The sequence below is a fragment of the Parasteatoda tepidariorum genome, unplaced genomic scaffold (assembly GCF_043381705.1).
Source record: "Parasteatoda tepidariorum isolate YZ-2023 unplaced genomic scaffold, CAS_Ptep_4.0 HiC_scaffold_18283, whole genome shotgun sequence".
In the NCBI taxonomy this organism is placed as follows: domain Eukaryota; kingdom Metazoa; phylum Arthropoda; class Arachnida; order Araneae; family Theridiidae; genus Parasteatoda; species Parasteatoda tepidariorum.
This window is the reverse complement of record NW_027261479.1, coordinates 1-1536: the sequence shown is the minus strand read 5'-3', so window position 1 is coordinate 1536 and position 1536 is coordinate 1. Positions and strand designations below refer to the sequence as shown.

Sequence of the window (1536 nt, the reverse complement as noted above, 5' to 3'; positions counted from 1 at the left end):
TTGTGGTGGTCTTGAAAGAGTGGATACCAGCTCTGGAGACTGCACTAAGTCTGCCCATCGGCAAGATTTTTAGACTGCCTTGAAAAGGACCTACAAATTTTAAAGATGACTGGAGAACCTTGGCTAAGGGAAAAATATCTTGGCATAGGCTTATTGAGAAGGCCAAGGCCCATCCTGAGCTGTCGTGCCAATGAGAAGAAGAAGTTAGTGACTACACAAATAAAAAAAATAGATACCTTGAGAAGCAGTACATTTCTGTTCACAATCTTTTTTGGTGTTGAACCTGTTTCCATTGCCTTTACACCCACCGTAGTAGTACTGCTTGCATACACCATCTTTGTCATAAAACCATTGAATCTTTTTTCCATTGCAAGGACCACCATCCGGTTCAAATGAACACACATCTGAGAAGTTAATTTACCTTTCATTAGTATTGTTTGACAGAGTTACCAGTTAACACATAAATATATACATAATTAGTATTTACTTCAAATCCTGGTTTATTAAGTTACCAGATGCGCAAGATAATTTTGAACTCCCATGCATAAAACTGCTTCATTTAATAACAAAAGCTAAATATATTTGATATTTTTCATTACTGTAATAACCCTGTTGAAACTAGCTCACATTAAATCCAAAAGCATTAGTTATTGACACATTATATAACTCAATGCAGAAAGCTATCGATTACATTCTAATTTATTTTTTCATCAGTATCACTATGAAGGAGTATTTAAGGTTTTATAAGCAAAGAGATTATTTAAATATAGTGCAAAAAAAGAACCCCAATAATGATTAGCAAATTTAACTGCTTATTTTATATCAATTATTTTAATTATACATATTAGTTGGATATATTCGTATATAAAATTTACTAAAAGCTAAACATAAATAATATACCAAAAAAATAAGAATACCTTTTTCAGTGTTAATTTTTCAATCTTCACTAACAAACAGAATAAAAAATAATAAATAATAACTTTCAAATAAATTTGGATTTTTTATGTTTATTGAGGATCATGTCACTTGAAGTGTTGACATGACAATGCTAGTCATTTAATATTATGGTATTTGGGACCAGAAAGTACAAATATAGTTGCACACAAAAGAGTGTATTATATTATTGCTTACCTAAGTTAAATTCTTCTGAAAATTTATCGTCTACAGATACATGACACTGCTTTTCACATTCTAAATATGATGCAAAGTTATTTTCATTACCACCGCAACCACTGTAATAAAATCTTTGACATTTTTTCTCAAAAGAATTGTAATACCACCTCTCTCTGAAATGGTAACAGTTCCCAATGGCTTGAGGTAAACTGCATACACCTGGTTCTAAATACAAACAAATCATTAATATTAGAGTTTCGAAATTTATCTCTATTTTAACTAATATTATTTTAACTTATTTATATCACACAAAATATACATGAAAGAATTTTTGAAAAAATTAATTATAGGATATTTTATTTAAAAAAATTATGAAAATTAATGTAGTTACATCATAACAGGGATGCTACTCGCAAAATATCA

At 29.6% G+C, this 1536-nt stretch overlaps 1 protein-coding gene across 1 annotated transcript; it reads right to left on the bottom strand.

Annotated features, from left to right (window-relative positions):
* Positions 1–236: 236 nt before the first annotated feature.
* On the bottom strand, positions 237–1338 carry LOC122274067 (carboxypeptidase inhibitor SmCI-like; the record flags this gene model as incomplete). Its single annotated transcript, XM_043058016.2, has 2 exons — positions 237–404; positions 1132–1338. Coding segments are annotated over 2 exons (375 nt in total), but the record flags the coding sequence as incomplete, so codon positions are not given.
* Positions 1339–1536: the final 198 nt, after the last annotated feature.